The sequence below is a fragment of the Chaetodon trifascialis genome, chromosome 8, assembly GCF_039877785.1.
Source record: "Chaetodon trifascialis isolate fChaTrf1 chromosome 8, fChaTrf1.hap1, whole genome shotgun sequence".
NCBI classification, from domain to species: domain Eukaryota; kingdom Metazoa; phylum Chordata; class Actinopteri; order Chaetodontiformes; family Chaetodontidae; genus Chaetodon; species Chaetodon trifascialis.
The window spans coordinates 1,770,104-1,783,527 of NC_092063.1; the positions used below are offsets into that span (position 1 = coordinate 1,770,104).

At 47.2% G+C, this 13,424-nt stretch overlaps 1 protein-coding gene across 3 annotated transcripts; it reads left to right on the forward strand.

Moving 5' to 3' along the window:
• The first annotated feature begins 801 nt into the window (after positions 1-801).
• Positions 802-12,187, forward strand: commd7 (COMM domain containing 7). 3 transcript variants are annotated; one of them, XM_070968527.1, is made up of 10 exons: positions 802-993; positions 1,730-1,783; positions 1,998-2,100; positions 2,595-2,651; positions 2,814-2,851; positions 2,984-3,074; positions 5,988-6,037; positions 6,188-6,236; positions 7,951-8,029; positions 9,967-10,295. In XM_070968527.1, the coding sequence occupies exons 1-9, from the start codon at positions 913-915 to the stop codon at positions 8,025-8,027; spliced, it is 600 nt and encodes a 199-aa protein (XP_070824628.1). In that variant the 5' UTR covers positions 802-912; the 3' UTR covers positions 8,028-8,029; positions 9,967-10,295. The 3 variants fall into 3 exon arrangements, with proteins under 3 accessions (XP_070824628.1, XP_070824630.1, XP_070824629.1); XM_070968529.1 differs by lacking the exon at positions 9,967-10,295 and adding an exon at positions 12,018-12,187 and having other exon boundaries at positions 822-993; XM_070968528.1 differs by lacking the exon at positions 9,967-10,295 and adding an exon at positions 8,115-8,145 and having other exon boundaries at positions 822-993; positions 7,951-8,046.
• Positions 12,188-13,424: the final 1,237 nt, after the last annotated feature.

Here is a 13,424-nt window from a genome sequence, read left to right on the forward strand (position 1 = left end):
AGCAGTAAAAATACTCAATGTCAAGTCCCACATCAAAATACCACAGTATCATCAGCAAAATGTAGTAAAAGTATCAGAGGCACAGCAGGTTATTTGTAAAGCACATTTCAACAACAAGGTGCTCTAGTTCAGACAGAAAGGCAGCAGCTGTGTTTACTGTCAGGCAGGATGTAAATATGTCTACAAATATTTTTAATGAGGTAAAAAGTTCAATATTTGCCTGCACAAAGAAATATGAATGAAAATACTCAAGTAAAGTACAGCTACCTCAAAATTGTACTTAAGTGCAGAAACTGGGGCAAAAGGAGTTAAACCACTGCTAAAGTAGCCAAAGGTAGCCTGTTTAGGTAGTTTACTAACTCCACAGCGACCAGCTGCAACATGAAGTGCTTCCCATGAGCGTAGTCATGTTTTATGTATGAATGTATATATCTCCAGAGGAACCTGTAACTTCAGCTTTCAGACAAATGTAATGCAGTAAAGATGCATTTTACTCTGACATGTAGTAGAAATAGAAGTAGCAGAAACTGTAAGAGCCTTCAAGCTGTTCTTCAATGCAGTACATGAACGTCCATGTTTTCCACCTGTTTAAAGTGTCCATGTTATCTTACACCTATATGATAACCGTGTTATTACTGGATGTCCTTCAGGTTTTAAAAAGTATTTATTCTGTTAGAGGTCGTTCTTTGGGTGCAGTTTTAGTTGATTATTTACGGTCTTTAGCAGATTTTCATCAGAAAACATCTGTATTTCTGCATTGTTCTCTCTGAAGTTCCTCATGGCAGCAGCACAGACACGGCTGCGTGCTGCGCATGCGCATCGAAGAACCCGGAATTGGACCGCACAGCCGAGCTGAGCAGAGCCGAGCCGAGCTGCTCCGACGGGTTTTAACTGAAACTGCTCACAGTAAAGATGCAGCTTCACTTCACGAAAGAGCTTTTACCGGATTCTGTCAGCAGCGACTTTCAGAACCTGAACAAAATGACGGAGCAGGTAAACAGCCGCTTTGAGCCGAGTTATCCCTCTGAAGCTGAAGGGAAAAGCGTCCGTTCAGCTGAACGTGTCTGAGCTTTAATTCCGCTTCCAGCTGCTCTCTGAGCGCCTCTCACAGCTTCTCAGGCTGGAAAGTTGGTTCATTTGGAGGACTTCTTCCTTTATCCCGAGCTGTCCGTAAACACAGCAGCTGGCAGCCGCAGCTCGAACTAATCATGTGACCGCAGATGCGTGCGCGCGCGTGCGTCTTCTTTCAATACTAACGGATGATAAAACATTACAGTTGAGAAATAAACCGTAAAGTGTTTTTACTGAGAAGCTTCAATGAAGTCTGCAGCCACAGCAGCTCAGGTGACGTCACCTGTACCTCAGCTGAAATGAAGTGAGGCTCATTTTAGAAGTGAAGTGAGCAGGATGAGGTTACACGGCTACACGGTTTGTGAGGGAAGTTTAACTTCTGCTGCTGAAGCACTCTTTAAAATACGGACAGAATGTGATGATGGAGGTGCTTCAGAAGCAGATTTACGTCATGGTTCAAGTCCTTTTACCACACAAACAGCCTCATTCGATGACGTCACTGAGCGTCTCAAACCGGTGGCTCGTGAATTCTGTCTCCACAGTTTTGGACACTGTGATGGACAAAGGTCATTTTTCATGGAGCTCATCAAAGTGTGTTTTCCTCCACAAAGCGAACACACTTCAACGTTTCTCATTAACACACACTTTGGTTTTTCAGCAGTTTCATCGTCTGACTGAAATCCTGTTCCAGTTCTTACTGGAGCCTAAAGAGGTGAGTGCGCGCACACACACGCACGCACGCATGCACGTACACACACGCACATGCGCACACAATTTTGATGTTAATGGACTTTGGACTCAGTGATTAGCCTTGATAACTGAACCGAGTGAAAACATTGCCTGTCCTATTGTGTGTGTGTGCAAATGAATGCATGCATTTCTGTGTGTGTGTGTGTGTGTGTGTGTGTGTGTGTGTGTGTGTGCAGACAGAGAGGTTCATGCAGCAGCTCAGTGAGTTTGCAGGGGAACATGGGATGAGCGCCGGCCCTCTGAGGAGCCTGATGAAGAGCGTCCTCCTGGTGCCACAGGGTGGGAAACACACACACACACACACACACACACACACACACACACACACACTCACTCACACTCACACACTGATCATCCTTCGTCTTTTCTCTGTTACGACAGAAACAAACGAATGAACACGTTTGTGCAACAAATTTGTTACAATTTCATCATTTTCATGGTGTTTCACGTCTGACGCGCTTCATTTTTAATCATAAATGTCGAGGAAGGGCCATTTGCTTCAGGACGGCGGTGAAATGAGAGAAGTCCGGTGAAACTCCTCATTCGTCTTGTTTACAGCTGACGTTCTGCAGAGTTTTCTGCCGTCGGCGTCCAGCTCAGAGGTCTGGAGATAATGATCCCCCTGTTTCACGGCGTGTATAAAGCTTCACTTTTCCTTTTCCTCCCAGCAGTTCGAGCTAAGCTCCTGGTTTTTAGTTTTCCCACGACGCTCGGCTGGAAAGCTGTCGAGAGCGGTGACAGAAGCTGACAGTGATTGCTCTGTTTCTCCTCAGGAGCCCTGAAGAAAAGCCTGACAGCCGAGCAGATCAAAGAAGACCTGCTGACTTTAGGTACGCGTCTTCACCTCCCCGACCGATGAACAGCAGGTCAGTGTGACCGCGGGGCTGAGCTAAAGCTGCCGGCCGCCGTCGCCTTACCTGTCCACCTGATCCCCGCATCATTTCTGCTCATTATCGTGAACGCGTGAACCCAAACCTGCTTTATATTTTCAGGAGTAAACGAAGACAAAGCGGCTCAGTTCTCGCAGCAGGTAACTTTCCTGATATCACTTTTTAAAGATTTCACTCTCAATGAGCCAAAAACCAGAAAAGCTGCTCGAGCAGACGTTCGTAAACGTGCCTCATCATCAATAACCTGACCATGATCTCACGTCGCTTTGCAGTGGGGGGGGCACTACGCAGCGCTGTCCAGACTGGCTGTGGGACAGACGCTGATGGTCAACCAGCTGGTGGACATGGAGTGGAAGTTTGGAGGTGAGGCGTCACATTTGGGGGGGGGGGGGGGGTTGACTCTCCTCTCAGACTCAGAGTCCATATTCATGGTGGCGGAGGCTGCGGTCTAACGTGGTCGTTAGCATCACGTCTGTCCTCCTGTTGTCATTGAAAGACCTCCGCTGTGTGGAGCCGGCGGGTCTCTATCAGCCTCAGTGTTCATCCAAACAGCCTAATGACCTCTGGGACACTCAGGCGATGGACATGCTAACGCAGGGCCGCGGCGTGATTAGCATTATGTTAAGCTGTTGGACAGCCGGTGGTTAAAGACGCCGTGGTTCAGGTTGGGGGGGGGGGCAGGGCTTGCTGTGCTGTAGTTCACCTGGACGGACAGTTATTGACATGCAAACAGCTTCGGACGTCTCAGGCAGCTGAATGAAGACAGATAAACAGTCGAGCTCTTCAGACACCTTCAGACTCGATCAGCTGAGTTTGATTTTTGGATGAAACAGTCAGTTCAGAGCAGATCAGACATCCATGGTTTATTTCACGAGTACTTTTACTCAAGTCGTGTACTTATACTTTTTTCTTCTTCACCACATCTCAGAGGCAAACAGTACTTTTTACTGTACTTCATGTATTTGGCAGCTTTAGTTACTGATTACTTTTTACTTCTTTTTTTGCATACAGAACATGTCAAGACTTTAATAAATCTAATGTTTTATTATAAATTAAATCAGCCATCAGTTTATAAAAGTAGAGCTGAAGCGGCTCGTCAAAGAGTGGACAAACAGACGAGTCGTTCTCACATGTTTGATCTGCTGCTTTTCCTCTCAATGACCTCAGTGTGTTGGAAGCATGTGGAGCACTTCGGGCTCATTGTGACCACATTTCTCACTATTTTCACAAAGTTTCCAAACCAAACAATCGATCGATCGATGGAGAAAATGATCAGCAGATTGATCCAGAATGAGAAGAATCATTAGTTTCAGTTCAACACAAAACAGTTGAAATGAGATCAGACAGAAGAGGAGGGGGACACTTTACTGCACTCAGTACTTTTACTTTACTAATACTTGAACTACGTTTTCCTGATTGTACTTGCATGCTTTGACTTCAGTAACATTTTCAGTGCAGGACTTTATGACAGAGTTTTTACTGGGTGGTATTAGTACTTTTCCTGAAGGATCTGAGTATTTCCTCCACCTGCATCACACGCAGTCATTACTACTCTTGGTGAGTAGATTTATTGATTATATTATATTGATTTGATCCCTACAGACAGTTTATTAAATACCCGACCAGAGAGGAGAATATTCTGGATCACTGTTACACCACAGTCAGGGATGCTTATCACGCCGTCCCCCACGCTGCACTCGGCCACTCCGACCACGTCATGGTCCACCTGATTCCTGCGTACAGGCCGAAACTAAAGCTCTGCAAACCCGTAGTGAGGACATCGAGGAAGTGGAGCAGCGAGGCTGTGGAGGATCTCCAGGCGTGTTTGGACTCTACTGACTGGGATGTGTTCAGGACTGCCACCAACAGTCTGGATGAGTCCACGGAGGCTGTGACGTCCTACATCAGCTTCTGTGAGGACTGCTGTGTCCCATCATGCACCAGGGTGAGTTACAACAAGGACAAACCCTGGTTCACAGCCAAACTCAGACAGCTAAGGCTGGCAAAGGAAGAGGCCTTCAGGAGTGGGGACAAAGACAGATTCAAAGAGGCGAAGTACAAGTTTAGCAAGGCGGTGAAAGAGGCTCAACGACTGCACTCTGAGAAGCTCCAACACCACTTCTCAGCTAACGCCTAAAGCCCCCCCCACTCCATCAATGATTGACGCCGAGCCAACAACCTGAACGAGTTCTACTGCTGCTTTGAAAGACAAAGGGACAGTCCAGCAACCATCCCCCACGACACCAGCTCCAGCTCCAGTCAACTCCACCAATGGCCACCTTAAAGGCCCCCCACCCACCCACCCACCTCAGTGACGACTCTTTCCATTCATGAGAGGGACGTCAACAAACTCTTCAGGAGACAGAACCCCCGGAAAGCAGCTGGACCAGATTCTGTCTCTCCATCTGCCTCGAAGCGCTGTGCTGATCAGCTGTCTCTGGTGGACTTAATGACTTCAGACCCGTCGTCCTGACATCACCGACCTTCTCCTGGACCCCCTGCAGTTTGCCTACAGAGCCAACAGGTCTGTAGACGACGCAGTCAACCTGGTCCTCCACCTCACCCTCCAGCACCTGGACTCCACAGGAACCTACACCAGGATCCTGTTTGTGGACTTCAGCTCTGCCTTTAACACCATCATCCCAACCCTGCTTCAGGAGAAGCTCTCCCAGCTGAGTGTGCCGGACTCCACCTGCAGGTGGATTACAGACTTCCTGTCTGACAGGAAACAGTGCGTGAAGCTGGGGAAACACATCTCCGATGCAGAGACCATCAGCACCGGATCCCCTCAGGACTGCGTTCTTCCTCCTCTGCTCTTCACCCTGTCTGCATCGTCACACTGACATTACCATAACTGTATGCTTTACATTAACGCTCAGCTTGACTTCTTTCTGAAAAAGCTGCCTGTGTTTCTGGAAAAAATAAACAGACAGACAGTGTATATATATTTATATTGTTATATTTTTTACTTTAATAGCTTATAGCTCTTAGTAGATGTGTCATGCACCAACAAAACAAATTCCTTGTATGTGTAAAATCATACTTGGCAATAAAGCTTTTCTGATTTCTGATTCAGATTTTTTTTTCTTGCATGTGATCAGAACTGAACGCACCAAAAGTTGCTTTGAGTGAACATTTCCACCAGTTTGAGCCCCGCCGTGCTCTGGAATAAACCTCTGAAAAAACGAGGCTGTGTTGTTGTTGTTGTTGTTTTGGTGGGTTTGTTTGTCACTGTGTATGAATCTAAACATCACGACGTGTTTCCTTCCCCCGCAGTGACTGTCGGCACCAGTGAAGTACAGAAAGTGGGCAACATCTTTCTGCAGGTATGAGAGCTGTGTGAATGCACACACACGCACGCACGCACGCACGCACGCACGCACGCACGCACGCACGCACGCACGCACACACACACACACACACACACACACACACACACACAGACCTGTTGAACACAGTCCTCTGTCCTCCTGCAGTTGAAGCTGGTGCTCAGGAAGGGGAATTCCACAGAGAACGTCTACATGGGTGAGTCTCTGCGCCGTTACTCAAACCTTTTCATTGTCTTCACGTGGTTTATTGGATTTGGAGAAGCTGCAGTCTGACCACAGGTCAAGCCGTCCCGTGCAGATGAGCGCAGGCCGCGGATGAGCGTTTGGAGGAAGGCGTGCGGTGGATGCGTTTGTGCCGTAGGCGAGGTGTTCACCTCTGAGCGGTGACGCGCTCAGGGCAGGCGCTATCAGCCATATCGAGGCTGTTCAAACATTTGCGTCGAATGTTTTTCTTTCTCACGTTTAGCCTATCTGCTGCTGCGCTGCTGAACACAAGCAGAAAGATATTTATAATCAGCAGCAGGAATGTCCAGCGTCTCACGGGGACACAAAGACTGCAGTTCACTTTCACATTCAGCAGAAACGCTTCACAAATATACACGTTCAACGCACCAGCAGCAGAAGCATCACCTGATCTGATCCTCTCTGACATGAACTGACCTGAAAGCAGCTCAGAGTCAATATATTTCATGTTTCTCCTCATCAGCTTCACTCATTTCTGTAAATATCTGCTTATTGTGAATCTGATGCAGCAACACGTTTCACAGACTGCTCCAGAAACACCTGTTTGGATCATTCCACAGGTAAACAGGCTGATTGGTGACAGGTGAGAGCATCATGATTGGGTGTGAAAGGATGGAGCGAGGTTCCCCACTTTGTGAACACATGATTGGATGAAGGAGATGAACACATGTTCACTGACGCTGCCGTCAGTGAACACAGTGAGCGGAAATGACTTCAGACTGATCTGGAATCAGGGTTGTACATGAACAGACAGACTTCTGAGCAGCAGCAGCATCGTGAGAAACTGAATGACTGAGTGGAGCTCAACATGAGGGCGTGTTTTGTTCTGCTTCGGCTGCAAATTCATGCAAAGTAAGGCAGGTTAAAGATTGGTTATTCCAAGAAGGAAAGTCACCTCAAAGTGCCTCAGTGGACTGTGTGATTCCAGTATATTTAAGCTTCATACTGTTAATCCGCTGAACTCTGAGCGCCTCGACTGATGATCTGCTGAGCGTCTGAGCGTCAGAGCGCGACATGGTGATCGAGCTGCAGTGTGAAGCCTCCGGCTGGAAAATCTCAAAGAAAGAAAAACCACAGCAGATGTGAGGGGGCACCGCCATCCCCTGCAGCTGGAAAACCATGCTCGTTAAATGCTGCTGTGCACACAGTGAACTTTTGCCTTTGTGCACTTCAGGAGCGTTTCCGCTGACATTAGTGCTTTCTGTACGTCTGCTGTCTGCTGTACTGTGCAGGCAGACGGCGGGAACGTCACACATGCCTCATTTCTTCAATGCTAACGTGGCTTGTGTGCTAAGCTGAGCTCTCTGTTAGCCTCTGTTAGCTCACAGTCGCAGCTTCAGTGTGAGACGTGCTGTGGAGAATTTTGGAAATATGAGGATGAACGCCACAAACGGATTCACGTCTGGAAAGAAAATCTCCAAATATAAACTATTCTGATGCTCTTCTGCTGCCCACACATCCTTCAGTGTTTTCAAATGGGAAAGTTATCCAGATGTCAGTTTTAGTAGATAAAACCAGATAAAGGTTCAGAAACAGGAAGCAGCACAGGCTGGAATATTGTGTTCACACCAAAGTGTGAAAAGGAGCCAGAAACTGACATTTTTCTGTATTTCTACTGTGTGAACGAGGTGTTTACCTGCTAACTCCTCCTCCCTCGTTTCTTCCAGAGCTGACGCTTCCTCAGTTTTACAACTTCCTACACGAGATGGAGAGAGCCAAGGCCAGCATGGAGTGTTTCAGCTGAGGGTGTGTGTTCACGTCAGGCAGAGTGTGTGTCCATGTTAGAGAGAGAGTGTGTGTTCACGTCAGGCAGAGTGTGTGTCCATGTTAGAGTGTGTGTGTTCACGTCAGGCAGAGTGTGTGTCCATGTTAGAGAGAGAGTGTGTGTTCACGTCAGGCAGAGTGTGTGTCCATGTTAGAGAGAGAGTGTGTGTTCACGTCAGGCAGAGTGTGTGTTCATGTTAGAGAGAGAGTGTGTGTTCACGTCAGGCAGAGTGTGTGTTCATGTTAGAGAGAGAGTGTGTGTTCACGTCAGGCAGAGTGTGTGTCCATGTTAGAGAGAGAGTGTGTGTTCACGTCAGGCAGAGTGTGTGTTCATGTTAGAGAGAGAGTGTGTGTTCACGTCAGGCAGAGTGTGTGTCCATGTTAGAGTGTGTGTGTTCACGTCAGGCAGAGTGTGTGTCCATGTTAGAGAGTGTGTGTTCAGGTCAGGCAGAGTGTGTGTCCATGTTAGAGAGAGTGTGTGTGTTCGCGTCAGGGAGAGTGTGTGTTCAGGTCAGGCAGAGTGTGTGTCCATGTTAGAGAGAGAGTGTGTGTCCATGTTAGAGAGAGAGTGTGTGTCCATGTTAGAGAGTGTGTTTTGACGTCAGGCAGAGTGTGTGTCCATGTTAGAGAGAGAGTGTGTGTCCATGTTAGAGAGAGAGTGTGTGTCCATGTTAGAGAGAGAGTGTGTGTCCATGTTAGAGAGTGTGTGTTCACGTCAGGCAGAGTGTGTGTCCATGTTAGAGAGTGTGTGTTCACGTCAGGCAGAGTGTGTGTCCATGTTAGAGAGTGTGTGTTCACGTCAGGCAGAGTGTGTGTCCGTTAGAGAGTGTGTGTTCACGTCAGGCTGTAGCTGCGGGGCAGTGTGTGGTGTGTGTTATGACACATTTTGTTCACTGGCAGACGTTTAGAAGCAGACCTGCTAATAAACAGAGTGAAAGCGGCGGCGGCTCGCGCTCTTCTCTCAGCTGTGGGAGTAACTGCTGTCTGTCTGTCTGTCTGTCTGTCTGTCTGTCTGTCTGTCTGTCTGTCTGTCTGTCTGTCTGTCTGTCTGTCTGTCTGTCTGTCTGTCTGTCTGTCTGTCTCTGAGGAGCGAGACGCGAGCCGAGGCAGACGTTTCGTCAATGCCTTCTCCTTTTCTGTCATGAAGACGAGCTTCAGTGAAACTTGTGGGGAATTTCGGCCTTTTGAGCCAAAACAAACACGTGGAGAGAGGAAGTTAACCTCGGCCGGACCTGTTCCATCAGGCTCGGTCCTGCTGTTGCTCTGTGGGAGTAAAGCGCATAAATACACGTAGATACAGACACACATGACGGAGCTTGTCGGCGTTTTCCGCCCACGAGCTCTGCTGAACAAAGAGTAGTAACTAAATGTTAATTAGTGGCAGTAATAGGTGAAAGGCAGAGAAAATGGTGATGAAAGCCGTGATGGTGGCGAATACCACACACTGATACTGACGAAGCTCCAGGCGTGTTCGAGAGCAGTGAGCAGCTCTGGTTCTACATGTGTCTACTAGTCCTGTCATTCCTCAACACTGCTGTTCTTTTACAGTAATATACAGTAATTACCTCAGACTTATTACGGCGAGCTGGATCCACAGCGTCTGTCTGTCTGCCTCTGCGTCTGTCTGTCTCTGCGTCTGTCTGTCTGTCTGCCTGTCTGTCTGACTCTCAGGTGGACGCTCACGTTTTGACATTTCTTGGCTGTCTGCCCACTAGTTCTTCACTAGTTCCTCACAGGTTATCTTCCTCTCTTATTGCAACTCATTTTCACGTCAAGTAATTAAATGTCAGCGTACTTTTTGCCCGTGAAGTTGACATTTTGATGATGTCTGATGGAAACAAGGCGAAAGGGGATATTTGCCAAGCCTGCCAGTCAGGGTGACAAACCTTTGTTTTCATCGCAGTCTTTCATTTTCTCAGGGTGTTTGCTCAGACTGCAGACGGAGAAGAAGGCAGGATTTGTGAAGGATATGAACTGTTGCTAGTGTAATGGTCGCGGGTTTGACATGTGCTGCATGTCTGCAAAGTGATGGAGCGCAGAGGAGATGTTCTGCTGCTGAAGACGACCTTCGTCTGTCGGAGCGACTCCATCCCACCAGAATTCAACAGCAGCTCACAGCACATCCTCTGAAATGACCCGACTAATGAATCAACACGTCTCGAACAACTGAACAATAAAATCGCAGGACTGTTGTGTTAGACTGCATTAGTGTTATCTTGCTGTACCTAATAAACTGGCCGCTGAGTGTAAATTCTTGTTTCCTGCTCCCATAATTTGTACTTCTGATATTTTAAGGACAGCCTTAAACTGCATGAGGGCATAATAGTGAGCAATAATGTCTTAAAACTAGAGGACAAAACTGAAATCTGACACGTCAGCCCTAAAATGAGAGATGTGTAAATAATCTGGGAAATTAACTCCCTGGATTAAATCTGACATTACAAGTCTTCCTGGATTCAGATCTAAGCTTCAAGTCTCACATCAACCAGGTGACAAAACCTCATTTTTCCACCTTAGAAAAAAGAAAGAAAAGATGCTTCAAAACTGATTCGTGTCTTTATTTCAAGACGACTTGATTGACGTACACAATTTACTGAAAAACAACAACAACAGATCATTCCAAACTCTGCAGCTCGGCCATGAACCAGAGCTGAGAGCACAGAGGGCAACAAAGCAGGAAGACAAGAAATGTTCAGGAAGGAGGGAAAAATGCTAACAATGCACACGCTAACATGCTGATGTTGGTTTTATATAATGGAAGCAGGAAGTATTTCACATACATGTGATATGATGTATCATGTTTTTAATTTTCTTAATATTTTCCCTCCTGTCCTTTCCCACTGGTGATGCAGACAGCACTGTATTTGAAGAGGAGCTGCCTCCTCCTCCTCCTCAGATGCCACATAAAGCTTTCCTCTCTCAGCCTGAAGCTGTTCATCTTATTCCTGAACAGTCTTAATTGAGTCTTGACTGATGTTTCTATCTGTCTTTCACGCTGTTCCAACCCGCTTTGTTTTTCCTCAAACACGCAGTTCATCTTCATCATGAGCGTGATCAGACGTATAAATCTCTCTGTGTCGAATCATCGTCGGCGTCTGTAACCCCAGGCTTCCTCCCCTCAGGAAATCCTGCCATATGTAGCCTGTGCGAAACACATCCTTCCCTCCGTCGGCTCTTCAGAAACCAGACAAACTGATAATTGTGTCCCCATTAAACCGAGCTGGAACATTGAAAATGACCCAGTCTGAACACGCTCTGACTGCAGCTCTGTACTTCTAATGTTTTGTCTTCTGGTCTCTGTGCTTCAGTGTTTCCTCTCTCCTCTCCCTCCACTCTCTCTTCAGATCAGTTCAGTTCTGGACCATGTGGACCTGATGTCCAGCTAACACCACGAGAAGACAGCATGCTTTTAGAAATAAGTCAGAGGTTTGGCTTATGGAGGATCCGTGAAGTCACAGTTTTTTTCTGTTTTTCCATCGCAGTAATCCTGCTTCTCATTAGGAAGGAACAAACTGAACTCCTCGCTGACTGCAGGTGTCCCTGTTTGTTTTGTCAGTGCTATCTTGAACATACGGTTTCCTCATTTCCTCATCCGGCCGTAACGAGCGCAGCGTTATGTCGTCTTCCTGAACACAACCCTAAACTGTGAACGCCGCAATCCCACCTGAGAGCCGCCGGCCTGCGGATCTCTGACACGTGGATGTAAAGTTTTGTCTCCCGTGCAGTCGTGTGTTTCGCAAACAGACAGCAGGAGTCAGATCAGCACATTCAATGACGTGTTCCTGCGATGCCTCAGGAATATTTTCCCTCTTAGACAGAAACTGAGCTCCAGATTTACACAAATCAACCAAACTATTATCAGCCCGTCTGTCTAATTTCTTTCACTTGTGTCTGCCAAGAATCTGTTGGCCTGGAGGCTTTGGGATCACTCATAGCACGTCTGTTTGTTGTTGTTCTTCTTCTTCAATAGAGACCACCAAGGCTCACCCCTCCCCTGCCTCCGTGTCCTCCACCTGTCCTCCTCACCTTCCTCTTCTGGATGTCCCTGCACCCTCAGCCTCTCTTCAGCTTTGTTCCGGTCTGCTGTCAGTTCACTCCTGTAAAATATTACTCATTCAAATGAACTTTGGCTCTTCAGAGAAAGACCTTCGCTGTCTTCTTCATCCTCTTTTTGTCACTGAGCTCCTCTTTTCTGTCCACCTCGCCTCCTGCAGGGATTCCCCTCTGATCTCTCTAACTCTCATTTTTACCTTCACATTCTTTCACTTTCTCCTGTGCTTTGGCTTCTCCTCCTCCTCCTCCTCCTCCTCCTCTCTCTCTCCTCATGCTGCCTCTCCTTCCTCTCATCGTGTGCCCCGGCATGTTGCCGCACGTCCTCTTCCACAAAGGAAAAGTGTAAAGATCTTCGGCGCTGCTCTCAGTTGTTTTGCTGAAATCCAGTTTGTAATCAGACGGATGTGAAGTCTTTCAGTGTGTCTGTGACTGAAGGGGCCGAAGCTTCTGCTCGCTCTGCTCTGGGTCTAAAATTCCAGTGAAAACAGAATAAATTCACTCGGAGCCAGTGGCGTTGCTAGGGTCTCTTGGGGCTCCAAGCAAGAAATCCCTGGGGCCCCCACCCCACCCATGCATGCTGCAAAAAATTGTTTTTTGCACACACAAATCCCCAATTTCTGGGACATTTGAGATGAATGCTGAAAAAATAGATTAGTGGTTCTCAAAGTGAGGTCCAGACCTGTCAGTAATGGTTGTTGTAAATAAGTGGCTGGGGACCCCCTAGTGGCCGAGGGGCTCCAAACCCAAGCATTACAGTGAGTTCACAGTACTACAGTGAATTTAGAGTACTATCATGCACAGTCCAGCCACACTCCTCCTGTCCCAGAGAGACCTGTTCAAACATAAGACTGGACGGGAAACTTCAGGTTGGGAAATTAAACTGTTTTTATTTTTCAAAAAATACAGCTGAACCGTTTTTAATCTGCTGTTCCTGCTGGTTTTTAAGTGAAAGTCAGTCCAGCCGTCATGGCAGACCTGGTGATTGATCCCCTTTTCCTTGTGTTCTGTGCTAATTAGCAAACGTTAGCATGCTAATCCAATAGATGGAGAGCGTGGTAAATGTTAGATGGAGAATGTGGTATCTTCATTTCAGTGACCCTAAAGGAGAACTGACGAGCCTGAAAAGACAGCGGCTGTACATCTCAGAGAATGTGGAGCAGGACACTGAAGAACCTCAGGCAGACTTTCTGTCCCTGACAACAACACAAGGTTCTTCTGCGATGAAGGCTCTTCATATGTTTCTCTTTATTCAGTCAGCCAGACACACAGTTCGCAGTATGGTGTCACACATCTGACATGTTCATTACCAACAAGACCTCAAATT

Bases quoted from the DNA above. Each gene is read 5' to 3' on its own strand.
- commd7 (XM_070968527.1), top strand. From the start codon at position 913: ATGCAGCTTCACTTCACGAAAGAGCTTTTACCGGATTCTGTCAGCAGC. The intron at 1,784-1,997 runs GTGAGTGCGCGC...GTGTGTGTGCAG, and splicing joins TCTTACTGGAGCCTAAAGAG to ACAGAGAGGTTCATGCAGCA. The intron at 2,652-2,813 runs GTACGCGTCTTC...TTATATTTTCAG, and splicing joins AGAAGACCTGCTGACTTTAG to GAGTAAACGAAGACAAAGCG.